The sequence below is a fragment of the Aethalodelphis obliquidens genome, unplaced genomic scaffold (assembly GCF_003676395.1).
Source record: "Aethalodelphis obliquidens isolate GAN/ISIS:26980383/991018 unplaced genomic scaffold, ASM367639v1 scaffold66, whole genome shotgun sequence".
Classification (NCBI taxonomy): Eukaryota; Metazoa; Chordata; class Mammalia; order Artiodactyla; family Delphinidae; genus Aethalodelphis; species Aethalodelphis obliquidens.
Window position 1 is genome coordinate 94,449 of NW_020838010.1, and position 26,126 is coordinate 120,574.

Below are 26,126 nucleotides of genomic sequence, written 5' to 3' on the forward strand. Positions count from 1 at the left end.
CATACAAGGAAACATAAAAGCACTTACATACAAGGTATATAATGCTGGTTACCATACAAAGTCATGCACTTCAAACTTCAGAGTAATTTAAAATAGTTTAGCAAAGTTCACCAGTGCTGCCATAAAGTGTTATGGAAAGTTGTCATTTTAAAAGCATATAATGATGTTCCTTTAGAAACAATTTAATAACTGGTAGAGAAGGTTAACTCAAATTTCTACAACTTTACTAATGAATTGCCTGTTGAATGCTGATGTTGAATTTATCACAGATGTCTATTAGCAATTAGCAGACTAATCATTTTGACAATAACACTTTTGTTTTCAGTTTGATAGTTTTCTTTATCTAGTGAATACAGTCTTTATTATGAGTTTGAACGTTGGCAATAGTGTTTACTCTGAAATAGACCATGAGCTAATACACAAGACCTTTAAACTTTTCATGAATAATTATTAAGTGATTACTGTGTGTAAGTTGTTACTAATACCAGGTACTGTGAGGGAGATATGAGTAATCAGCAGCTGTAACAGGATAAAAAGGTTCATATTTCTATTGTGCATCTGCTGGGATTTATCCATCAGGTTCTACTGCAGATTCCGTGAACTCTCCTCTGCTGTTAACTGTTGGTTCCCACTTTCAGGGTCCAGTCCAACGCTAATACCTCAGATGCCCAAGAACGGACAAGAAGTGTGTGTGGGGGAAAATAGCTTTATTGATCATGTCCTTCAACAATGTTTCCTATTTTCTGTTGTCCTGTCCCCTTGACTCTAGTGGTATTCCTTATTTCAGACTATTTTCCTTGGACTTCAGGCTACCATTGTGTCTGCCTTCCTTTTGACCTGGTGTCTTTCTGCTTCTCTGACAGCCTGTTGCCTATTTGTGTAGTTTGCTGACTCTTGGCCCAGTCAGACTCCTGATATCTCTGTTTGTCTTGTTGTCCATTCATCTACTCCTTCACTAGCCCCTGATTCACTTTGTTATAAAGCAGAAACTAACACACCATTGTAAAGCAATTATACTCCAATAAAGATGTTAAAAAAGAATATATAAAAAATGCAAAAAAAAACAGAGCTTACAGTAAAGGAAGCGATGAAATAACTAAAGCTGTCTATACATTTGAAAGAACTAGAATTAAAATTTTTAAATGTTAAACCTTGAACAGTCTTTTGTTAGAGTATAACACATGGGACATAAAAATTAATGGAATGCATCAACAGATATTTGAGTGCCCACCATGGGCAAGGCCTTGTACCTGAAAGGATCTCTAACGATGAATATGTTTCCTTTTCAATGAATAAACAAAGGTAGCATAAGATGTTCCTTGGGGAGCCTGTTAAGAAAAATTCCACAAAGAAATAAGAGAAAAAAAGGCTGTGAAATCAATTCTACCAATGCCGTAGCAATTAAAATGATGGATCTTAACTTACTTCCGGCTGAACTGGTTGATAGCATTGTTTCAGCAGGGCTTGGAAAACCAGTTTGGTGTTTTAGATGATCTGAGAGAGGTGACTTTCATTTTGTCACATGGTAATCCCAAGAGTCCAGTTCCTCATTCCAATCCACTCCATGTTTATGAAAGTTCATTAGCTGGAACAGTAAGAAGAAAAAAATGTCAGTGAAGGAAGTCATCCAATCCTGATAAGTTGACATGTAGAATAAAGTTGATGGTGTTATTTATTTCTAAGGTAATCCTGGTTAAGGGTTACATGTGTGTACAGTTGGAGGAGGGGCAGGCAAAACGGAATGTAGCTAAGTAAAGTGAAATAGAGCTGATGTATTCAGAGCTTACGTTGCTAGAGGTGAGATCAGTTACCTACTTGCAGCTGAAATTTCAAACTTCTGCTTAGTGGGGACCTGAGTGGACAAATGGTGACTGATAGTTGGAAATATCAGCAGACATCTTAAATTTTATTCTCAAATGAATGAGCAATGAACCAGGAGAATAAGTCCAGTTGTTTTCAGCTGCTGGTAATTTTTACCTTTTTATTTAGAATCACAGCACCTTTTTCAATGAATGCCCGTGTGACTGTGGCTTATTACAATGAAACCAGCAACTACACTTCAACAGAGACATGTGAATGTGGTGTTTATGGATTAGCCTCACCGGTGGCTAATGCTATGGGGGTGGTGGCCATCCCTAAGGGCAGTAACTACCTAGCTTGTGACTACAACACTGAGTTTACTAATACCAAGAAGCCCTGGATTGCACTGATAGAAAGAGGTAATTGTACATTTTCAGAAAAAATTCAAGCAGCAGGCAGAAGAAATGCTGATGCTGTTGTGATTTACAATGCTCCAGACACTGGCAACCAGACGATACAGATGGCAAATTTCGGTAAGTAAGAACTGATTCCCAAAGAGGGTGAATGTCTTTGTTTATCTTAACATGGTATTTCCATCTACAATGACTCAGGGTCTGGCAATGAGGTTGTAAAACAAGTGTTTTTTAAACTTTCTTGCCTGGCACTACTCTGAATTACTTCACTATTATTTAATATTGGCAATTAATTTGTTTCAAGGTCAAAAGCAATTCATGAAGCGGTTCCTGTTTTCTTTCACGATGTTCTTAGCTCTACTAGTTTTCTTAGTGTGTATTACAGAATTGCTTTTTAATAAATGTGCCTTTACCTGTAACCATTCAAGAAAATATAAATATTTAAATTTCATTCTTAATTTGTACTTTTCAGTTTGATTCAGGGTTGTATGTATTCAAGTGTGCAGTAACTGCAAAACTGATTCATTATTATGATTAAACAGTAGCATATTGTAAGTGTGAAAAATGCTTACAGAAATGAGAATTCAACTCTCTGCTGTGTGCATGTGATATTTTAATGTCTGTGGGACTAATATACCTAAAACTACTCTGTAAGAAACATTATACATTGAAAACGGTAAGGCTGAAATTGGATACCTCTGTAATTCACACCAAAAGTAAAGATTTCCCTTAAAAATGTTTACTTATGACTTCTTAAGTAAATATAATTATCAAATGTATTAATTTTGTGAAGGAATGTACTTCTTAGAATTACTGTTTTCATTTTGTAAAAAATGCCACTTTCCAAATAAATGGTTTTAAACTAATGAAGAAGTAGACTTCTGAAACAAGTTTTCTATACTGTAGGTGGGTAAAGGTTTTTTGACCCCAGACTTGGCCAAAGGAGAAAAATGGTAATTTCAAACAGGGTAAGATCTGGTCGAACACAATACCAGGATAATTGGTATTCTTACCACCAAGTTTGGCCTCTGAGAAGATTAATGTAAATTAAATCAACCAGATTTCAGAACTGTAAGAAAAAAACAAATTTGTGTTAAGAGTAGTAGAGTGGAACATCCAGGTTGTGTACCTACAGTATGGCAATTTAGTACTAATCTTTGAAAAACAAGCTGCTTGTTTCTCTGGGTATCGAAAACTAGGTAACATGGTCTTTAACAGTACAAAATTATTGTAAATGTACAAAGCTCTACTTGCTACCTTTTGTAACATATCCTGGACATTTGGAGAACCCAGGCATTCACATGTTTTTCTTTTGAAGTTAAGAGCACTTCATAAACATTATCTGCATGTACCTATAATTTTACGAGTGAATTTTATTTTTGTAGAAATAAAATGAGGTGGCTTTCTGTTGAAGATTAGAAATTAAACCTTTTCTAAGGAACCTACTTGCTCTATGTTTCAACTTAGAGATTCTGAGTATTCTAGGTTTCCTTTTACATGCATAGCCACATTCTGCTGTTCACTCCCCTGCTTTCTTTAGGATAATTTTCTTTCTTTTTTTTAAATTGAAGTATAGTTGATTTACAATGTTGTGTTAGTCTCAGGTGTACAGCAAAGTGATTCAGTTTTTTATATATATATATATATATATATATATATATATATATATATATATTCTTTTTCAGATTATTTTCCCATATAGGTTATTATAAAATATTGAGTATAGTTCCCTGTGCTATGCAGTAGGTCCTTGTTGTTTATTTTATATATAGTAGTGTATATATGTTACCCCAAAATTCCTGATTTATTATCCCTCCCCACCTTTCTCCTTTGGTAAACATAAGTTTGTTTTCTATGTCTGTGAGTCTGTTTCTGTTTTATAAATCTTCTGCTTTTTTAAAAGTATAAACAGTATCAAACTAAATAGTAGTCATGTTTTCCAAACTTGCTTTGCATCATGCAATAAGGGCCAACTACTGGAAAGTAGGTGCTCAGCCACTGAATTTAAAAGACTGACCAAAACAGTAAATCTCTCCAAAAGGCATGCACAGTCATTTGAGTATATGTCTCTGAGCAGAATTTAAGAAACAAAGCAGTTACATTTATCATTGAATATATACTTCCAATATAATCAAGGATATGTGATCAAAAACATTTTTTAAAGCTACGGCATTGCATGTTTTAAAATAAGCACATTTGAAAAGATAGCATAATCATAGTAACTGTAATAGTTAATATTTATTGGCATTTAATATATGTCAGGCACTGTTTTAGGGTCTTTATTTAATGAATGTTGAGCTTTAACGTTAAACGATCTCAACCCCAAAGAATTAAAATTGTAAGTTTAGTGTTTTGCCGTTATAAAACCTGTCAACTAGTGTGTCATTGGAGTTCTTCCTTCCCAGAAATTTCTCTTATATAGATACTATTATATGATGCAGTTGACAAACATAGGGAAGGGAGTGTGGATACGAAAACTCTATGATCAGCCCCTAGACCATTAAAGATTGAGTCATTATTTTATAACATAAGCCAAAATTGTGTTTGTTTTTGCTGTCTTTCATTAGGGTTTTGTTTAGGCACAGAGGGTAGGGCAACAACTCCTCCTCCTCCTCCTCCAAAAGCTCAAGGCTTTACCATCTATCACATTATCTATTTTTTATTAGTTATCTATTTTATACATATTAGTGTATATATGTCAACCCCAATCTCCCAATTCATCCCACCACCACCCCCCGCCAAATTCCCCCCTTGGTGTCCATACGTTAGTTCACTACATCTGTGTCTCTATTTCTGCCCTACAAACCAGTTCATCTGTACCATTTTTCTAGGTTCCACATATATGCGTTAATATATGATATTTGTTTTTCTCTTTCTGACTTACTTCACTCTGTATGACAGTCTCTAGATCCATCCACATCTCTACAAATGACTCAATATTGTTCCTTTTTATGGCTGAGTAATATTCCATTGTACATATGTAGCACATCTTCTTTACCCATTCGTCTGTCAATGGGCATTTAGGTTGCTTCCATTACCTGGCTATTGTAAAAAGAGCTGCAATGAACATTGTGGTACATGACTCTTTTTGAATTATGGCTTTTTCAGGGTATATACCCAGCAGTGGGATTGCTGGGTCATATGGTAATTCTATTTTTAGTTTTTTAAGGAACCTCCATACTGTTCTCCATAGTGGCTGTATCAATTTACATTCCCACCAAAAGTGCAAGAGGGTTCCCGTTTCTCCACACCCACTCCAGCATTTGTTGTTTGTAGATTTTCTGATGATGCCCATTCTAACTGGTGTGAGGTGATACCTCACTGTAGTTTTGATTTGCATTTCTCTAATAATTAGTGATGTTGAGCAGCTTTTCATGTGCTTCTGGGCCAACTGTATGTCTTCTTTGGAGAAATGTCTATTTAGGTCTTCTGCCCATTTTTGTATTGGGTTGTTTGTTTTTTTAACATTGAATTGCATGAGCTGTTTATATATTTTTGAGATTAATCCTTTGTCCATTGATTCGTTTGCAAATATTTTCTCACATTCTGAGGGTTGTATTTTTGTCTTGTTTGTAGTTTCCTTTGCTTTGCAAAACCTTGTAAGTTTCATTAGGTACCATTTGTTTATTTTTGCTTTTCTTTCCATTACTCTAGGAGGTGGATCAAAAAATATCTTGCTGTGATTTATGTCAAAGAGTGTTCTTCCTATGTTTTCTTCTAAGAGTTTTAAAATGTCTGGTCTTACATTTAGGTCTCTAATCCATTTTGAGTTTATTTTTGTTTATGGTGTTCTAATTTCATTCTTTTACATGTAGCTGTCCAGTTTTCCTAGCACCACTTATTGAAGAGACTGTCTTTTCTCCATTGTATATCCTTGCCTCCTTTGTCATAGATTAGTTGACCATAGGTGTGTGGGTTTATCTCTGGGCTTTCTATCCTGTTCCATTGATCTCCATTTCTGTTTTTGTGCCAGTACCATACTGTCTTGATTACTGTAGCTTTGTGGTATAGTGTGAAGTCAGAGAGTCTGATTCCTCCAGCTCCGTTTTTTTCCCTCAAGACTGCTTTGGCTATTGGGGGTCTTTTGTGTTTCCATACAAATTTTAAGGTTTTTTGTTCTAGTTCTGTAAAAAATGGCAGTGGTACTTTGATAGGGATTGCATTGAATGTGTAGATTGCTTTGGGTAGTATAGTCATTTTCACAATATTGATTCTTCCAATCCAAGAACATGGTATACCTCTCCATCTGTCTTTGTCATCTTTGATTTCTTTCATCAGTGTCTTATAGTTTTCTGAATACAGGTCTTTTACCTCCTTAGGTAGGTTTATTCCTAGGTATGTTATTCTTTTTGTTGCAATGGTGAAAGGAATTATTTCCTTAATTTCTCTTTCTGGTCTTTCGTTAGTGTATAGGAGGAATGCAAGAGATTTCTGTGCATTAGTTTTGTATCCTGCAACTTTACCAAGTTCATTGATTAGCTCTAGTAATTTTCTGGTTCCATCTTTAGGATTCTCTGTATATAGTATCATGTCATCTGCAAACAGTGACAGTTTTACTTCTTCTTTTCCCATTTGTATTCCTTTTATTTCTTTGTCTTCTCTGATTGCCCTGGCTAGGACTTCCAAGACTATGTTGAATAATAGTGGCGAGAGTAGACATCCTTGTCTTGTTCCTGATCTTAGAGGAAATGCTTTCAGTTTTTCACCATTGAGAATGATGTTTGCTGTGGGCTTGTTGTATATGGTCTTTATTATGTTGAGGTAGGTTCCGTCCATGCCCACTTTCTGGAGAGTTTTTATCATAAATGGGTGTTGAATTTGGTCAAAAGCTTTTTCTGCATCTATTGAAATGATCATATGGTTTTTATTCTTCAATTTGTTAATACAGTGTATCACATTGATTGATTTGAGTATATTGAAGAATCCTTGCATCTCTGGGATAAATCCCACTTGGTCATGGTGTCTGATCCTTTTAATGTGTTGTTGGATTCTGTTTGGTAGTATTCTGTTGAGGATTTTTGCATCTATGTTCATCAGTGATATTGGTTTGTAATTTTCTTTTTTTGTAGTATCTTTGTTTGGTTTTGTTATCAGGGTGACGGTGGCCTCATAGAATGAGTTTGGGAGTGTTCCTTCCTCTGAAATTTTTTGGAAGAGTTTGAGAAGGATGGGTGTTAGCTCTTCTCTAAAGGTTTGATAGAATTCAGCTGTGAAGCCATCTGGTCCTGGACTTTTGTTTGTTGGAAGATTTTTAGTCACAGTTTCAATTTCATTACTTGTGATTGGTCTGTTTATATTTTCTGTTTCTTCCTGGTTCAGTCTTGGAAGGTTATAACTTTCTAAGAATTTGTCCATTTCTTCCAGGTTGTCCATTTTATTGGCATAGAGTTGCTTGTAGTAGTCTCCTATGATGCTTTGTATTTCTGCAGAGTCCATTGTAATTTTTCATTTCTAATTTTATTGATTTGAGTCCTCTCCCTCTTTTTCTTGATGAGTCTGGCTAAAGGTTTATCAATTTTCTTTATCTTCTCAAAGAGCCAGCTTTAGTTTTATTGATCTTTGCTATTGTTTTCTTTGTTTCTATTACATTTATTTCTGCTCTGATCTTTATGATTTCTTTCCTTCTACTAACTTTGGGTTTTGTTTGTTCTTTCTCTAGTTCCTTTAGGTGTAAGGTTAGATTGTTTATTTGAGATTTTTCTTGTTTCTTGAGGTAGGATTGTGTTGCTATTAACTTCCCTCTTAGAACTGCTTTTCCTGCATCCCATAGGTTTTGGATCATCATGTTTTCATTGTCATTTGTCTCCAGGTATTTTTTGATTTCCTCTCTGATTTCTTCAGTGATCTCCTGTTTATTTAGTAACGGATTGTTTACCATCCATATGTTTGTGTTTTTTACGTTTTTTTCCCTGTAATTGATTTCTAATCTCATAGCGTTGTGATCAGAAAAGATGCTTGATATGATTTCAATTTTCTTAAATTTACCGAGGCTTGATTTGTGACACAAGATGTGATCTATCCTGGAGCATGTTCTGTGTGCACTTGAGAAGAAAGTGTAATCTGCTCTTTTCAGATGGAATATCCTATAAATATCAGTTAAATCTCTCTGGTCTACTGTGTCATCTAAAGCTTGCTTTTCCTTATTAATTTTCTGTCTGGATGAACTGTCCATTGGTGAAAGTGGGGTGTTAAAGTCCCCTATTATTGTGTTACTGTCGATTTCCCCTTTGATGGCTCTTAACATTTGCCTTATGTATTGAGGTGCTCCTATATTGGGTGCATAAATATTTACAATTGTTATGTCTTCTTCTTGGATTGATCCCTTGATCATTATGTAGTGTCCTTCTTTGTCTCTTCTAATAGTCTTTATTTTAAAGTCTATTTTGTCTGATATGAGAATTGCTACTCCAGCTTTCTTTTGATTTCCGTTTGCATGGAATATCTTTTTCCATCCCCTCACTTTCAGTCTGTATGTGTCCCTAGGTCTGAAGTGGGTCTCTTGTAGACAGCATATATATGGGTCTTGTTCTGGTATCCATTCAGCGAGCCTGTGTCTTTTGGTTGGAGCATTTAATCCATTCACGTTCAAGGTAATTATTGATATGTATGTTCCTATGACCATTTTGTTAATTGTTATGGGTTTGTTTTTGTAGGTCCTTTTCTTCTATTGTGTTTCCCACTTAGAGAAGTTCCTTTAGCATTTATCATAGAGCTGGTTTGGTGGTGCTGAATTCTGTTAGCTTTTGCTTGTCCATAAACCTTTGGATTTCTCCATTGAGTCTGAATGAGATCCTTGCCGGGTAGAGTAATCTTGGTTGTAGGTTCTTTCCTTTCATCACTTTAAATAAAAAATGCCACTCCCTTGTGGCTTGTAGAGTTTCTGCTGAGAAATCAGCTGTTACCCTTATGGGAGTTCTCCTGTATGTTATTTGTTGTTTTTCCCTTGTTGCTTTCAGTAACTTTTCGTTGTCTTTAATTTTTGTCAGTTTGATTACTATGTGTCTCAGTGTGTTTCTCCTTGAGTTTATCCTGCCTGGGACTCTCTGCACTTCCTGGACTTGGGTGGCTATTTCCTTTCCCATGTTAGGGAAGTTTTTGTCTATAACCTCTTCAAATATTTTATCACATCCTTTATCTCTCTTTTCTCCTTCCATAATGCAAATGTTGTTGTGTTTAATGTTGTCCCAGAGGTCTCTTAGGCTGTCTTCATTTCTTTTCATTCTTTTTTCTTTATTCTGTTCCACAGCAGTGAATTCCACCACTCTGTCTTCCAGGTCACTTATCCGTTCTTCTGCCTCAGTTATTCTGCTATTGACTCCTTCCAGTGTAGTTTTCATTTCAGTTATTGCATTGTTCATCTCTGTTTGTTTGTTCTTTAATTCTTCTAGGTCTTTGTTAAACATTTCTTGCATATTCTCGATCTTTACCTCCATTCTTTTTCCGAGGTCCTGGATCATCTTCACTATCATTATTCTGAATTCTTTTTCTGGAAGGTTGCCTATCTCCACTTCATTTAGTTGTTTTTCTGGGGTTTTATCTTGTTTCTTCATCTGGTACAAAGTCCTCTGCCTTTTCATTTCGTCTCTCTTTCTGTGAATGTGGTTTTCCTTCCACAGGCTGCAGAACTGTAGTTCTTCTTGCTTCTGCTGTCTGCCCTCTGGTGGATGAGGCTATCTAAGAAGGTTGGGCAAGTTTCCTGATGGGAGGGACTGGTGGTGGGTAGAGCTGACTGTTGCTTTTGTGGGCAGAGCTCAGCAAAACTTTAATCCTCTTGTCTGCTGATGGATGGGGCTGGGTTCCCTCCCTGTTGGTTGTTTGGCCTGAGACGACCCAGCACTGGAGCCTACCTGGCTCTTTGGTGGAGCTAATGGTGGACTCTGGGAAGGCTCATGCTAAGGAGTACTTCTCAGAACTTCTGCTGCCAGTGTTCTTGTCCCCAGGGTGAGCCACAGCCACACCCATCTTTTGCAGGAGACCCTCCAACACGTGTAGTAGGTTTGGTTCAGTCTCCTATGGGGTCACTGCTCCTTCCCCTGGATCCTGATGCGCACACTACTTTGTGTGTGCCCTCCAAGAATGGAGTCTCTGTTTCCCCCAGTCCTGTCAAAAAGTCTTGCAATCAAATCCCACTAGGCTTCAAAGTCTGATTCTCTAGGAATTCCTCCTCCCATTGCCTGACTTCCAGGTTGGGAAGCCTGACATGGGGCTCAGGACCTTCACTCCAGTGGGTGGACTTTGTGGTATAATTGTTCTCCAGTTTGTGAGTCACCCACCCAGCAGTTATGGGACTTGATTTTATTGTGATTGCGCCCCTCCTACCATCTCACTGTGGCTTCTCCTTTGTCTTTGGCTGTGGGGTATCTTTTTTGGTGAGTTCCAGTGTCTTCCTGTCGATGATTGTTCAGCAGTTAGTTGTGATTCCCGTGCTCTCGCAAGAGGGAGTGAGCGCATGTCCTTCTACTCCGCCATCTTGAACCAATCTTTGAGTGTTCTATCACCTTATCTTTTATCACCCCTAAAAACCACCTTTTCAGAAAAACACACTCTAGCCCCCCTCAGGGCTGTGGACCCCCTTCACTTCCTTGGTTGCCACTATCTCTTCATTCCTTCCATCCCATTTTCCATGCTAGGCCTTCCTAGCCTTTCCACAATGCTGTGCCTCTTTATGTCTTACTGATGTCAATGCCCTCCAACCAAAGGCTCCTAGGAACAGACCTGTAGTTGAAAAAGTTGGGTTTATTACTTACTGCAGCAAAGGGAGAATGCACACCACAGGAAGCGATGGGGTATCTCAATAAGAGGGCTTAAGAAAGGATTTATAGGATTTGGGCTTGCTTCAGTTGATTTGGGGGAGGGTTTAAGGAAGCAGGCCATTGACCAGCCAGCCCAGTTTGCCTGAGACAGGGATTTCCTCGAACTTGGGACTTTCAGTGCTAAAACCAGGAAATTCCTGGGAAAACCAGGCTGAGTAGGTCACTCTAGCTGGCTTTATTCTGGATTTGGATACTGTCAGAAAGTAGGGGGTAATTCTGTGATTGGATTTCTAAATAAACCTTATTTGTAAGTGGGGAAGACTAACCTGAAGCTACAGCTATAATTAGTAAATAAGCAACAGTCACTCATGTTAGCCAGGATGGGAGATGTTTGGTCATTTTTGTGACTTGGATGCTGTTCATATTTTGACTGTGTTCAGACATGATTACAGGATGGTCTTGTTTTTGTCTTGATCTATCATGGCACAGAATGACCTCTACCGTTGATGCTCTGTGAAATTATTTATGTTCAACAAGAAAACACCAAAGCCTGATTGGTAGTGCCAGGCCAGGTCCCAGATATCAAGGGCTGCTTTCCTCTTTCTCAACAACAGTATACTACGCCTATGTCTTTACTGCTGTGCAAATACATTATCTCCTCCCATTTTATGTATCAGTGCTTCCCCATCCCCTATAGCCTGCCTTCAAGGTCCCCAGCAAGCCTAAGGGATGCTTCTGCACTCCTTGCTTCTCATGGTTTCATGATGTGGATACAGAATGTCTTTACTCCTGGGCCCAATCCATTCATAGCCCCCCTACTAGCAGTATCCGTTTTCTGAAGGGGACAACTTCAGTCTGAGAAGTGCTCCCACCGAGGAGGAATGGTGTCTAACCTAGTACTTGGAGGTAAACCTTTAATTCTAAGTTTCCCAGTTTGAAGTGTGTTTTGATTTGTATTTTGATGCAGTTGGAAATAGAAAGATATGCTTATGGTATCCTTAAGTAATTATGTAACTTCTTAACAACCCTTTCCAAATGCTCCAGAGACGTTCATCCATCCAGTTGTCCCAGGTGTACAAGAAAAGGCAGGACTCCTCAGTTATTAAAGCAGAAAATTCAGACTATGTTAAGTACTTGCTTGCTGACAGAACAGGTTTTGAAAGTTAAATATGCTATTAATAGGTTAATTGCCCTAAGGATTAGATTTTAATGTACTGTAGTTTATTTCAGCAAAATCAGTAATCTAAGAGGAATAAAATGTTTCTTAACGTTTTTATCATTATGACTGTGTTCAGCGAAGTGTATTACAGGGTGAGGTCTGCAGCATTTCAGAATCCCCCAAACGCACCAATTCCCCAGCAATTAAGTACATGGAAAGGAAGGGTTTAATCAGAGTAGCAAACTCACATGTTTTAGAAAAAAATTTTTCTAGAACTGAGAGGGGAAATAGAAACATAATATATAAATGAAGTGAGAAGATAATAAAAACTTCAATAAGGCTTAGACTCTGATATATACATGAGTTTAATTCAAGAAAACTAATCAGTTCCACTTCAAATGAATCTCAGATCTGCCCAGCACCATCTCCAAGACTTCATCCTCAGAACTCTTCAATAACTTCCTAACTCATCTCCCTGCTTCTCTTGTCCCCCTCTAAGCCCACTACCCACACTGAAGCCAAAGTGGCTTTTTAGAATAAAACCAAACCACACCTTGTTTAAAACTCTTCAGTAGCTTCCCACTGCACTTAGAGTACATTCAGAGTCATTTCCATGTCCTCACCCAGCCATGAATTACCTGGCTCATGCCCACCACTCTGACCTCATCTCCTCTCACCTCCCTGCACGCCTCCTGCCCCCTACACTGAGCTCCAGCCACACTGGGCTCCTTTCAGTCCCTCAATCCCACTAAACCCTTCCCTGACTTGAGCTTGAAAATACTTGAAACCGCCCTCTTCTTCACACTCCCACATCTCATTAAAGATCAAGTCCTGTTGATTCAACCTCCAAACATTTCTGAAATCCATCCCTTTTCCCACCTCTGCTGCATCCATCCAAGTCCAGGCCAATATCCTGTCTCACCTGGACTATTGCAGTAACCTCCCAGCAGGTCTCCCTCTTATTCTCGCCCCCCTACAGAGTCTTGTCTTCCACCCAGCAGCCAGAGTGATCCCGTAGAAAATGGAATTCAGTCCCAATTAGAATAAAATCCAGGCTTCATGCCATGTCCTACAAAGCCGTGTGTGATGAGACCTGATTCCACACCCCTCTCTCCCACATGACTATGCCTCAGCCACTCTGGTCTTCTTTCTGTTTCTAAACCAAAAGAGCTAGCTTTTGCACTTGCTGTTCCCTCTACCGAAGTCATTTCTCTTTCATGTTTTCACATAATGCTTCCTCCAAAAATGTAACCATGTCACTACTTTCTCGACGTGGCAGCTGGAGCGATCCTCTAAAAATCGAGGTTGGATCACATTGCTCTTCTTCTCAAAACCCCCCAGTGACTTTTCATTGTTCTTCAAATAAAGTCTAAACTTTGCCATGCTGAAAAGGACTTGCATCATCTGGCCTCTGCCTACCTTTCCAACCTAACAGTGCCACCCCTGCCCTACCAATGCCTAACCACTCTGACCTTCAGATATTTTCTCCAACCCACGAAGATTTTTCTGTGAGGCCCTTTGTGCTTGTTTTTCTCCCCATCACTATCATCACTACCACATGTAACAGGTTCTCCGAATCCCAGTTTAAATGTCACTTTGAAGAACTGCCCCCCTACCGCATTAATTCCAATCAAAACCTGGTGCTCATTTCTGTTGAAATCTCTTATAATGTGTAATGATTTTCTTATTTGCATATTATCTTAAGATGATTATTGTAATGATTTTCTTATAATGTGTAATGATTTTCTCATTTGCTTATTTTCTGTCTTTCCCACTTGATTGTAGGTTCCAGGAGGGCAGAGACCATGTCATCCATTGTAGTGCATAGTCTTCACTAGTTGTTAAATGAATGAAAGTTTAAGAAACTTGAAAGCAATTCCCTTTTATATATGAAAAGGTATACAAGTTTAAGTGAAGTTGATTAGGTGAATTCAGCAAACTATTGTACTTTAAAATTGTTTTTATTTTTACCTATACAAGTAATACTTTCTCCTTTAAAAAACAACACAAGATATAAAGTCCCCCTTGACTATTGCCCCCAATCTCAGGCCTCTCCCAAGAGATAGCTATTGTTATTCATTCAGTAGGTAACCTTTCAGGCTTTTTCTATTAATTTTTACATATGTATACCTGTAGAAACTGCAAAGTCAGCCTGTGTTTTATTTTTCACATTAATGAAGTTATTCTGTAGCCTGCTTTTGTCACTCAATAGTAGGAATTGGAGTTATTTCCATACTAATAAATTTATATTTAGATCTAATCCATTTTTAACTACTGCATAATATTTCATAGTGTGAACACACTCATAACTTATTCAACCACTCCCCTACTAATGGACATTTGGGTTGTTTTCAACTCTGCTCTTTTACAGACAATACTTCAATGAACATAATTATTGCTGATACCTAAGGAAGTTAATGATATGACTTTGCATCACTATTGATGTTGCTCTTGCATGTGACTGCCTTGTTGAACTCCTATTTCATTTTAATAGTTGGCTCTTGACTTTTCAGGATAAATGACCATTTTCTCTACAAAGCTTTACCTCATCTTTTATATTAACTGTACCTCTTCATTCTTTCCAGTGGTCTTATTCTATTGTCTAGGGTTCTAATAGTCATAATATATACACGTTTGACGTGTTCCTGACTTTACTACCAAAATGCTCCCACTGTTCCACCATTAAGTGTGTTGTTTGATAGAAGTTTCTGGGAGATACTCCTTATCAAGTTTCAGGACTTCAGTAAGAGTTTTGAATCATGTTATTCTTACTGGCAAGCTATAATATAAATACATATATATATATACATATACTTATGTATGTATATGTGTAGATAGATATAAGATACAGCTATAGGGCTTTCCTGGTGGCGCAGTGGTTGAGAGTCCGCCTGCCGATGCAGGGGACATGGGTTTGTGCCCTGGTCCGGGAAGATCCCACATGCCGCGGAGCGGCTAGGGCCGTGAGCCATGGCCGCTGAGCCTGTGCGTCCGGAGCCTGTGCTCCGCAACGGGAGAGGCCACAACAGTGAGAGGCCCGCGTACCGCAAAAAAAAAAAAAAAAAAAAAAAAAAACACATACAGCTATAGTCACTATTGTAGGATATGATCCAAAGGGGAAATCCAATAGTTTACTGTCAGCTAAGGGGAAATAATAAAGTGATATACAGAAACAAGCTGAAACTAACACACCATTGTAAAGCAATTATACTCCAATAAAGATGTTTAAAAAAATAAACAATAGGTAAAAGGGACAGTTTTGGTTTTCTTTCTTTTTTTTTAGATATCATTTTATTGGTGCCCTTGATAAAAGGATTGAAAACATTTTTGTTGCTTATACATATGACTCCAAGTTGAGTGTCAAATTGTAAGACACAAACAAAATTTAAAAGTATCTTGACAAACTAGAAAAACTGTTTATTAAAACAAGATGAAGTGCCGCAGTGAATAGTAAAGAATAATAAATGTAGGGACAGATATAAAATAGAAAAACCTATCAGGTTTATAAGCAAAATATTTGACAGCCACATTGCACCACAAGTTAAAGAGTGATACAGTTATTTTAAAACTAGTATGATCGTGAGATATGCCAACAAGTATATAATATGTTAGGTCTGGAAAATACCTCGGCTATGCTTGGAATTCACAAAACCATGAAAACATCATAACCCTTACTGTAACCTGACTTACAAAAATAGGATTTTAGTACCTCTCTCTCATACTCTCAAATAAATTCCCAAGTGTCTGTCTGTCTGTCTGTCTCTCCCCGCCCCCACCTCCCGCCATATAGTCACAGACATACATAACTGCATAAGAATTTATATTTTTATAAGGGAGTCAAAGATACAGTACCTCCGGATGCTGGTTTCCAGAAAGAAACAAAATGAGTAAATTCACTATGAGCTCATTAAAGTACATTAGCTCCCTTTTCTCCATTTTAAAATCTAGGAATACTTTTTTAAAATCAAGGGATATTTTGTAATATTTTTGTTCATTGATATATATTGTTCATTGATATATATTCTCTACTTACCTCTTGTCCTCTTCCTTCTAAACTTTTAATCTTTTATTTATTATATTATTATTTACTGCCAGGACATTTATTGCCCCCCAAATTATTGATAACTACTTGGAAAGAATGTGCACATGGATGTGTGTGTGTGTGTGTGTGTGTAAGTACAGACAGAGAAATGCCTGGATAGGATTGCATAAAATAGAATAGTTCCTCTTAAGTACCCTCTCCCTCTATTTTCAGCAATCCTTGGTTCCTAAGTTCTCTTACCCCAGCTACCCCTCTTCCATCACTCAGGCTTACCTTCCCTAGACAACAAGGACTTCATGTAAATAAATTATATCTGTTTCCATCTAAACTCTCAAGTCTTATATCCTACTCACTTAGGTAATTGTTAGATATGCAGGAGCTACTTTGTTAAAGTATCCCAGGGGAAACTTTATTTGTTGTACTTGGAAACAACATGACTTAGACAAACAAACCCAATTTCTAACTGATGATAATTTCAGGACCTTTGAAAGAACTGTGGAACAGTAAATTGGGGGAAATCATATTTCAAAGCATCCCTTATCACATCATATAAGCAATAACCTACTCCACCTAACGTTTTAGATTTTTAGATGTATATCATATTTGTATCTAAATTTTTAATAATATATATTATCATGTGATCTTTTTAAAAAATTATTGTATTTATTTATTTATGGCTGTGTTGGGTCTTTGTTGCTACACGTGGGCTTTCTCTAGTTGCAATGAGTGGGGGCCACTCTTCATTGCGGTGCGCGAGCCTCTCATTGCGGTGGCTTCTCTTGTTACAGAGCACGGGCTCTAGGTGTGTAGGCTTCAGTAGTTGCAGCACGAGAGCTCAGTAGTTGTGGCTCGCAGGCTCTAGAGCACAGGCTCAGTAGTTGTGGTGCACGGGCTTAGTTGCTCTGTGGCATGTGGGATCTTCCCAGACCAGGGCTCAAACCAGTGTCCCCTGAATTGGCAGGCAGATTCTTTTTTTTTTAATAGATCATTATTGGAGTATAATTGCTTTACAATACTGTGTTAGTTTCTGTTGTACACCAAAGTGAATCAGCCATATGCATACGTGTGTCCGCATATCCCCTCTCTCTTGAACCTCCCTCCCATCCTCCCTATCCCACCCCTCTAGGTCATCTCAAAGCACCGAGCTGATCTCCCTGTGCTATGTGGCTGCTTCCCACTAGCTATTTATTTTACTTTTGATAGTGTATGTATGTCCATGCCACTCTCTTGCTTCGTCCCAGTTTACCCTTCCCCCACCCCGTGTCCTCAAGTCCATTCTCTATGTCTATGTCTTTATTCCTGCCCTGCAGCTAGGTTCATCAGTACCATTTGTTTTTAGGTTCCGTATATATGTGTCAACATACAGTATTCGTTTTCTCTTTCTGACTTACTTCACTCTGTATGACAGACTCTAGGTCCATCCACCTCACTACAAATAACTCAATTTCATTTCTTTTTATGGCTGAGTAATATTGCATTGTATATATGTGCCACATCTTCTTTATCCATTCATCTGTCAATGGACATTTATGTTGGTTCCATGTCCTGGCTATTGTAAATAGTGCTGCAAGGAACATTTTGGTACATGACTCTTTTTGAATTATGGTTTTCTCAGGGTATATGCCCAGTAGTGGGATTGCTGGGTCGTATGGTAGTTCTATTTTTAGTTTCTTAAGGAACCTCCATACTGTTTTCCATAGTGGCTGTATCAGTTTACATTCCCACCAACAGTGCAGGAGGGTTCCCTTTTCACCACACCCTTTCCAGCATTTACTGTTTACTGTAGATTTTTTCATAATGAACATGCCAACCGGCATGAGGTGATACCTCATTGTAGTTTTCATTTGCATTTCTCTAATAATTAGTGATGTTGGGCATCTTTCATGTGCCTCTTAGCCATCTGTATGTCTTCCTTGGTGAAATGTCTATTTAGGTCTTCTGCCCTTTTTTTTCCCCCGCCCATTTTTTTTTTTTTTTTTTTTTTTTGTGGTACGCAGGCCTCTCACTGTTGTGGCCTCTCCCGTTGCGGAGCACATGCTCCGGACGCGCAGGCTCAGCGGCCATGGCTCACGGGCCTAGCCGCTCCGCGGCATGTGGGATCTTCCCTGACCCGGGCACAAACCCGTGTCCCCTGCATCAGCAGGCGGACTCTCAACCACTGCGCCACCAGGGAAGCCCCTGCCCATTTTTTAATTGGACTGTTTGTCTTTTGATGTTGAGCTCCACGAGCTGTTTGTATATTTTGGAGATTAATCCTTTGTCCTTTGTTTCATTTGCAAATATTTCATCCCATTCTGAGCATTGTCTTTCGTCTTTTTTGTGGTTTCCTTTGTGGTGCAAAAGCTTTTAAGTTTAATTAAGTGCCATTTGTTTATTTTTGTTTTTATTTCCATTACTCTAGGAGGTGGGTCATAAAAGATCTTGCTGTGGTCTATGTCAAAGAGTGTTTTTCCTTTGTTTTCCTCTAAGAATTTTATAGTGTGTGGTCTTAACCAGATTCTTAACCACTGTGCCACCAGGGAAGTCCTACGTGATCTTCTTTATCATGCAATGATAGTGATACCACGTGGTTAAATAAATTAGTCTCTAGCAATAATCAATACATTGGCACCTCCTCGGTGGAAAGTACAAATAGAAGGAAATGAAAATTTGCTTAATAATTTACTTGCTTTCAATTTGTATTTTAAATGACTGTCTCCATATCATTATTCCTAATACCGGGAGCTCTTTTCTTTCAGCATTGCACCTAATTCCTATTAAAATATGTTTTTCTTTGCCCTTTATGAAGGCAATTGTTAACAATAAATATTCTATTAGCTATGTGCTGCACATTCTTCTAAGAGTAATTAATCACTTCAATAATCCATGAGGTACAAAGTGTTAGTATCCCCATTTTATATATATATGGAAACTGAGGCATAGAAACGTTGGTTAACTTCCCCTCATGGTCATACAGCTAGTAGATTGCAAAACTAGGGTTTGAACTCTATACCTCTATACCATGACTCCAGAATCCGTGCTTTTAATCAGTACACAATACTATAATACCTTTCTGGTGAGCATATACTATGCAAGGCACCATACAAAAATGGTACCAAAACACGATCATTGCCCTCAAGGAGGAAAATGTAGTAGGGAGAACCGATATTTATACAACTAGTAGAAGGCAGAATATAAAAAGCACTATTAATAGAAGTGTTAAGATTATTGGAGCTGAAGAGGTTAAGAAATTATGAGGTCATAGTGTTGGGAAGGTCATCAACGTGGATGTTAAAGTTATAGATGATTATAACAGAGAACTGAAAGATCAGTAGTGGGAGTATAAAAGGGAGAGCTACAGAGTAGGCAATCAGAAAGTGGAGTATTTCTGTTACGATTTCAGAAGTTGAGCAGATCAGGATGATAATAATGTCCAGAGTCTGGTCATGGCAGTGGGGTGACTACACTGGAATAGAGACAAAAGTCCCTCAAGTTGAATCACAATGAGGTCAGAGTGTTGGATGATGGAAGAACTTAGGGTGGAGAGAATGCCTGTGATCCAAGTGACAAAGTCTTCATATATGTGGTGGAATGACTGGGAGGCTGGTCCATGACCAAACAGGGAGGGAAGGAATAGAAGGTGGTAAAACCAAGTGCCATGAGTCTCTTGACTGTCATGAGTCTCCAAAAAATGGGTTTTACTCATGACGGTGGGGGAAAAGTAGTCTGGAGACAACCATGTGGGAGTGAGGAGACCCCTTGTAGCCCTGAAGTATGTAGGATACAGAAGGATGAGCTGCCTCTACTAAAAGTAACTGAAGGAGAAGTGGTGTCCTCAGGGGTAAGATGGGTCAGGGACCATAAGGAAACATAAGCTTTAGTGTAACCCTCAGTGAAGAGGAAATGACAGAAATTTACCAGTTAGGCATGTGTCACGTAACCAGAGATCTAGAAGACACAGTGGAAATTCGGGGGAAAGAGCAGTGGAAGAAGAAAGTAATGAACAGTACAGAGAGGGGAGCACAGAAATGAAGATTAAACATATTAGCTTCCATTTGGGGCAATAACTAAGGATGACATGAATGTGAGAGAAGGAAGCATTAGTGTGAAGGTAAAAGTGTCTCAGACAAATAGAGGACTTGGGTTACCAGTGAAGAAGGCTGGCAGTCTATATAAAACATAAGAGAATTATTCACAAGAGAGCAGGCACTCTTGAAGGAGTTGAGAAGGGCAGAGCTGAATAGGGTAGAGATGAAAATATGAAAGAATTTAGATCAGTGGGGTCCTAGAGCTGTGGCTGTAGATTACAAGGGTGAAAGATGGGCATGTTAATGTTTGGGCAGGGAGGGGGAGTACACTGAAGGTAATAGGTGCTGAATGACCCAAAAGTAAAACTAACCAGCCTTAAGGTTCCAAATGGAACTTCTTTAAAGTCTTAAGTCAGGTGCAAGTTGGGGCTTGAGTTAAGTGTTACATAGGTATCTGGAGGATGTTTCATGAAAATATGAAATCCTTATAAAGAATTAGCTCATGACAAAATTCTTTGGGGCCATTTTAATAAATCAAATGTTCTGGGAAATGATCTGTTTGTTATGACTAATGCTTTTAGTAAAAACTGGTAGAAACCTAGTCAAGGCCTTAGGATTTCAAAATTGCAATGATTAAATGTCTGTATGCCCCCCATTCCAGAATTGAATTAAATCCAATCTACATTTACTTGTGTATATTTTTAGCTTTTAAATGGAAATGTAAATTGAGTTCTTCTCCTCAAGCAGTCAATTCAGTGACAGAGGCTGAGGAGGAGTGTAGAATCAGTCACATAGGAGGTCTGACATTATTTTACCTCTAAAAACTGCCTACATGGACCAAATAACCATTTGTCAAATTAATTTTTCCACTGATTATTTTTATTAACCTCATACAGGATATAACCAGCATCTAAATGCTCAGTAACTTGTGTATGGTAAGATCAGCTGCAGTTGCAGGCCACAGTGGTTAATTCTGAGAAATTTAGTACCATTCCGACCATACAGGCAAATGTTCTTCGAAAATTAGTCTTGTCAAAAAGCCAGGGTATGCAAAAAGGCCATATTTACCAAAGGGCTTTGAGGAGAATTCTTGGAACAGAAGTCAGATGGAGAGAGGGGTAAGTTGCATTTTGGCTGAAGGAAGATGTGTGGTTTCTCTGACCATTTCACAAAGAACACATCCTTTCTCCCCTGAAAACTGTAGCCCTTTGGCTGAACAAGGGAAGCTTAAAGAAGGCCTAAAGAGAAATACTAGGGCTCTAACCTGATGCATATTATCACATGACATCTCCCTCACCTGGGATACAGGGGTGAGGTTAAACACTAGGGCATAAGACCCTTGGGTGCTATTCGTTCTTGTTTACATACCCATAGCCTGGGTCTAGGGATAGCTCTGCAGTGACTAAGAGGTAAGCTCCTAGAGAGAGCAAGCTCTGGCTGACAATTGGGTTTTCTAACATGGGAATAGAAGAAGACATAAAAATGTGGGTTTTTTTTAATCTAACTGTTCCCAGTGCAGAACTAATATACACCATAAACTTCCTTTCATCATAGAATAAGTCCTAGCCCTTCTTCAAAATAATGAAATATTACTATATTCTATAATTCCAATTATAGAGCTTGCCAGCTTCAAGCAAGTCTAATTTAGTAAAGTTTTACTCTACTTGCAAAATAATTTGATAATGAAAGTAGAGTTCTATTTTCTTTATTCTGTATGCTTGGACTGTACTTCTGGCAATGAAAAAAGTTAAATCTAAAAGAATATCCACATTGTTCATTTGTGAAAATTGTTTAAACTATTGGATGTCCTATTAATACGTCTCTGAAAAAAATTGATGTCCACAGCCCATTAATTCTCACTCTGTGAACACTTAAAATGTTAGTAAAGTGGTAAATACAAGATGTGTCTCCTTCAAGCAGTAATACCTTACAAATCTGTTCCTTTAGGTTTCCATTTAATGGACCTGTGCTCTTAACCTGTAATTACATTTTAAAAACATGCAGTTGTGGTGTTTTGTGGGGTTTTTTTATGACATTTATTTGGGACATTTTTATGCTATAACTTCGTATGGGAATATTTCCATTTCCTTACAGTAAGATCTTAGAGATAGTATATATTTTTAAAATATCTTCTCATAGGGCTTCCCTGGTGGCGCAGTGGTTGAGAGTCCACCTGCCGATGCAGGGGACATGGGTTCGTGCCCCGGTCTGGGAAGATCCCACATGCCGCGGAGCAGCTGGGCCCATGAGCCATGGCCACTGAGCCTGTGCGTCCGGAGCCTGTGCTCCGCAACGGGAGAGGCCACAACAGTGAGAGGCCCGCGTACCGCAAAAAAAAAAAAAAAAAAAATCTTCTCATATCACATACCCTATTTGCACTTTAGAGAAAGAAAATATTACTCAGAGTAGAAGGGTAATTCAAGGCTTTTTTGCCTTCAGCTGAACAAAAGGGCAAAAACAAAAAACCAAACAAAACCCCTATTGTCCTAAATTTACCTTCAGGTAAATTTAATTACTGCATAGATTGTAGTATTCTGATTTCTGAAAGGCTAAACAGTAAAGTACCATGTTCTACTGAAATATGGAAAAATAGATAATCTAAATTCCTTTAATATGTTTGTTTTCCTGTCCTTGAGTCAGTTTCACCCTTGTCTTTGACATACCACTAACATTCATAACAAAAGGAAAGCAGGGAAGACTAATATATACCACAAGACAAATCTCTAGTGCTCCAATCATTACTTTTGCACCTGTTGTTATTTTATTTTGTTAATGGTGTAAGCAACTGGATAAAACTCAGAGAACAGTAATTTCATTGAGGGAATTGACTTAAATGAATCCAGAAGAATTTTCAGTTTGATAAAAATGAAAACCTTTTTGACTCCCAGGGGTATTAAAGCTGATCTTGGCGCCTTAGGGAGAAATTCATAAAGAAAATAGCCAGCTATATTCTGGCCAGTTCTATTTTTTGAGCGCCAGTTGGCACTGGGGAGAGTACAAACAATAGTCTCTAGATTTTGTCTAGTTTCATGATTTGCTTCTTCTGAAGCTATAAGCAGGAACATGTGGTCAAATAAAATGTGGCTATGTGTACAATTTATACAACCGAACTGTGTACACCCCCATTTAACTGTAAGGAAGTTGTGGGGAAGATACTTGCTGGATGGTCCATGGCTTGTTAGGAACCGGGCTGCACAGCAGGAGGTGAAAGGCGGGCGAGCAAGGGAAGCTTCGTCTGCCGCTCCCCATCCCTCCCCATTGCTCGCATTACCGCCTGAAACACCCACCCCTGTCTGGTCCATGGAAAAATTGTCTTCCATGAAACCGGTCCATCGTGCAAAAAGGTTGGGGACCGCTGCCATAGAGGATGCTGGGGGGAAGGGTAAGCTGTGACAAAGCGAGAGAGTGGCATGGACATATATACACTACCAAACGTAAAATAGATAACTAGTGGGAAGCAGCCACATAGCACAGGGAGATCAGCTCGGTGCTTTGTGACCACCTAGAGGGGTGGGATAGGGAGGGTGGGAGGGAGGGAGACGCAAGAGGGAAGAGATATAGGAACATATGTATACGTATAACTGATTCACTTTGTTATAAAGCAGAAACTAACACACCATTGTAAAGCAATTATACTCCAATAAAGATGTAAAAAAATATTTTGATCCAACAAAAATATAAAAATAATTTTTGCCGAAGAAAACACTGAATCTAAATTCCCATTCTTCTCCATAAGCAAAACACCCTCTTAATTTATAGGAACACCTGCTGATTCATAGGATTTGGTCTCAGACAAAACCTTTGTGATAGGGACTGGGCAGGAGGTAGGTAGAAATGCATCTTTGCAAACCCTGCAAAAATCTTGAATTAAAATCCACCTCTTTGGGGGCTTCCCTGGTGGTGCAGTGGTTGAGAATCTGCCTGCCAATGCAGGGGACACGGGTTCGAGCCCTGGTCTGGGAAGATCCCACATGCCACAGAGCAACTGGGCCCGTGAGCCACAACTACTGAGCCTGCGCGTCTGGAGCCTGTGCTCCTCAACAAGAGAGGCCGCGATGGTGAGAGGCCCGCGCACCGTGATGAAGAGTGGCCCCTGCTTGCTGCAACTAGAGAAAGCCCTCGCACAGAAACGAAGACCCAACACAGCCAAAAATAAATAAATTAATTAACTAATTAAATTTTAAAAAAGAATCACTTATTAAAAAAAATCCACATCTTCACAGATATCCTCTTGTGGCAGAATGATTTAGTTGGTTTGTATAATAATGTAATAATTACATAAAATATAATAATGGTAGAGTTATTTAGTTGGTTTACATATTTATGCAGCGATTACCTGACAATAAGATTACCTTCATAAAATACAGGGGGATTCTCAAGTGCATAATAAAGTTTTCATTTCTTTGGGTCTAGATAGCATTTTATTTTTTATTTTTTTATTTATTTTTGGCTGCGTTGGGTCTTCCTTGTGGTGCGTGGGCTTCTCATTGTGGTGGCTTCTCTTGTTGCAGAGCACGGCCTCTAGGCGCGTGGGCTTCAGTAGTTGTGGCTCGAATGCTCTAGAGAGCAGGCTCAGTAGTTGTGGCACACGGGCTTAGTTGCTCTGTAGCATGTGGGATCTTCCCGGACCAGGGCTCAAACCCGTGTCCCCTGCATTGGCAGGCGGATTCCCAACCACTGTGCCACCAGGGAAGCCCTAGATAACATTTTAAATCTTCCTTTTGAAACCAGCTAAGTGAGCCAGACTTATCCGTGCCAGAAAGACTCATGAATCTGTATTTAGGGTTTATTCATTGCATGTGATCATTACAGGGGAATTCCTTGTCTCAACCCACTGTACAACCTGATGACACAGCATTCTTCAATTCCAATCTTATAAAAGAAAGGCCCAGCAGAGGGCACGTTAAGCATTTTTATGACTAAACACCTTGGTACTTGTCTCAAGGATATTTAAACAGTAAGATGCTATATTGGCATCTGAAGTAAAGTTTCCTTTGTCTTCTGAAGTAAAGTTTTGGCTTTGGCTTTGGCTTTGGCTTTGGCTTTGGCTTCTGAAGTAAAGTTTCCAATGTCTTCTGACATCATATGGCAACTCTTTCAATTAAGAGAACACCAAGATACTCAGTCAAGTTCAGACAAATAGATTTAAATAAAACAAAAATCAATCTAATTGATTACTTTAAAACCAAGCACCTTGAAGATGTGAATAAATTCCCAGAATGAATAAAACCAGTGAGTTCATAGATCCTCTTTAGTGGTTACATGCTCATGGGAGCAAGGCGATATACAGAATATAAATATGCTAAGTTATGCCACTAATTTAATTACCTGCATGCAGCTAGTCCACTGGCAGTGTTTAAATCTCAGGCTAACTTTCTTTGATCACTCAAACTACTTCAGAGTCACCTCTTATGGGTCTGAAGGGAACACCTGCATAAAACATAAAATGAAAATGTGCTGAAAAATGCATTTCAAAGCCAACTCCAAGTGTCTTTGATAATCTGCTCTTTTGTATTATCTACATCACTGCTTCCCATCTACTAGTATCTATAACTGAGATCTGACTCCTTTCTTAGGGGACTAATAAACAATGACCCTGAGAAAACTACACCTTCAGTATAATAATTCTGGTGTGTACCTAGCTTTAGGTGGAAAATGAAATTCAACTCAAAAAATAAAATAGTTGATTTCAATATCTGAAGGAGAAAGCCAGGAAGGCAAGAATATTGTTTACATTTTAAGAATATTATTCTTCTAATAAGAGAAAGATCATCAGAGCTTTGGTAAATGACTACTACTTTAAGCATGAATGCCCTCTATTCCTAAGTACTTGACAAACTGCAATGAACTAGAAATTGCTTATTGCAAGACACCATTTCCCTTACATTTTTCTCCACCTTTTTTCTGCCTACACATCTAAAATGTTACTCAACTCAGCTGTTTATTTTCCCA

General features: G+C 38.5%; 2 protein-coding genes across 2 annotated transcripts in view; both read left to right on the forward strand.

Annotated features, from left to right (window-relative positions):
- The window catches only part of RADX (RPA1 related single stranded DNA binding protein, X-linked), a 71,596-nt gene extending 69,498 nt beyond the window's left edge, over positions 1-2,098 (forward strand). The window contains exon 14 of the mRNA XM_027089578.1: positions 1,990-2,098. Coding sequence (XP_026945379.1) covers positions 1,990-2,012 — 23 coding nt within the window. The 3' untranslated portion in view covers positions 2,013-2,098. The remainder of the gene's footprint in view (positions 1-1,989) is intronic.
- Positions 164-26,126, forward strand: part of RNF128 (ring finger protein 128) — a 100,471-nt gene continuing 74,508 nt past the window's right edge. The window contains exon 1 of the mRNA XM_027089579.1: positions 164-2,333. Coding sequence (XP_026945380.1) covers positions 1,928-2,333 — 406 coding nt within the window. The 5' untranslated portion in view covers positions 164-1,927. The remainder of the gene's footprint in view (positions 2,334-26,126) is intronic.